Raw genomic sequence first — 1,596 nt, 5'->3', positions numbered from 1 at the left:
TTTTTTTTTTTTTTTTTTTGTGAGGCAGGGTTTCTCTGTAGATTTGGAGCCTATCCTGGAACTTGCTCTGTAGACCAGTCTGGCCTCGAACTTACAGAGATCCACCTGTCTCTGCCTCCTGAGTACTCGGATTAAAGGTGTGCACTACCACCACCTGGCTAGAAAAAAATTCCTGGGAGTTCCTTGTTAGATACTTGATTTGCAAGCGTGTGTCATTTTGAATTGTCAATTTAGTCTAAGTGGTGCCATATTTAAGGAATCACTGTTAAATCTAGTGTAAGAAACCCTTTTCCCGTCAGGAGTTTGATAGTCTTCATGTCTGAATCGGGTGTCTTGTCGATTTTGCAGATTTTCTTTTTTAAAAATGATTGAGATTAGGGTCTAGATCCCATTCTCCAACATAATTGAAAAGCAAAGCTTATTTTCTTCTATTTTTGGTTTTTTACAGTGTTACATGAAAGTTATTTGCCTGTTTTTTTGATAGTATTTACTCAATGCTAGATGCATTTAAATGTCTCATGTATATAGAAAACTTTAATAAATAAAGTTTTTGAATGTGAATGTCTTTGGTTAGAGAAGAGAAAATTGCCATCATGCGAGAGAAGCATACAGCGTTGATGAAGCCTATTGTGTTTGCTTTGGAGCATGTTCGGAGCATCACTGCTGCTCCAGCAGAGACACCTCATGAAAAGTGGTTTCAGGATAACTATGGTGATGCCATTGACAGCGCCCTTGAAAAACTGAAGACCCCATCAAATCCTGCCAAGCCTGGAAGCAGCTGGATTCCATTTAAAGAGGTACAGAGTAGTTGCAAAAGCACTGTTAATGTGGAACGTTTCCCATGAGACACACCATAGAACACGAGAAAAGATTTTATTTATGCCCTCACCAAAGAACATGAGAAAAGGTTTTATAAGCCTGCTGAAGGTATCTTGTGATTATTTGCTGGTAAGTACAATAGAAAAAATTACTCATTTTGAGAATTTAGTGACTGGAAGGCAGGGAGGGTGGCAAATACTATGCCCGTATACTAGGTATTTACTGTAAGTCTAGCTGTTTCTAATCCTAGGAGATTATAGAAATTTGAATTTTTATGACTGTAGTTTTTAAGGGGAGAAGTAGGTATTTCTAATACTTTTTAGGTTCAGCATCATTAATCTGAAATGCTCCAAAATCCAAAGCTTTTGGAGTAGTGCTCATATCTTTCATTTTGTGAGGTACAGTAAGATTAATATTGCTATCCTAAAATCTGAAGAATTCAGAAGCCTGAAACACCCCGAGTGATAAAATGGATTTAATATTTATTTGACCTTTTTTCTAACCAATATAGCAATGCAATTTGCCGATTGGAATTATTTGTGGATTTAGATATTTGAGAATCCTTGTCTTGCTCTACTTAATTCTGTTTTATTTGTGATCTTTCCCTTCATAGCAGTGACACTGGCAGTCATGAGAGCTCCTTTTTTATCTATCATACTTTTCTTGCTTTTCCTTGTTCCTCATTTCTCTGACACTTTTGGTTTTAATTGGTTTCTTTGTTGAGCTTTACTGCCATGAAAAACACAAGACCCAAATACACAGCTTTAGTAAATGAAA

The 1,596-nt window shown here is 36.5% G+C and overlaps 1 protein-coding gene across 4 annotated transcripts in view; it reads left to right on the top strand.

The window, feature by feature from the left end:
• Smg1 (SMG1, nonsense mediated mRNA decay associated PI3K related kinase) overlaps positions 1–1,596 on the top strand; it is a 103,975-nt gene that overhangs the window by 71,245 nt on the left and 31,134 nt on the right. For all 4 annotated transcript variants that reach the window (XM_005351046.3, XM_026781414.1, XM_013347673.2 and 1 more), the window contains one exon: positions 575–797. In XM_005351046.3, coding sequence (XP_005351103.1) covers positions 575–797 — 223 coding nt within the window. The remainder of the gene's footprint in view (positions 1–574; positions 798–1,596) is intronic.

This window comes from Microtus ochrogaster, chromosome 8, assembly GCF_000317375.1.
Source record: "Microtus ochrogaster isolate Prairie Vole_2 chromosome 8, MicOch1.0, whole genome shotgun sequence".
NCBI classification, from domain to species: Eukaryota; Metazoa; Chordata; class Mammalia; order Rodentia; family Cricetidae; genus Microtus; species Microtus ochrogaster.
This window is presented reverse-complemented; position numbering and strand designations above follow the sequence as displayed.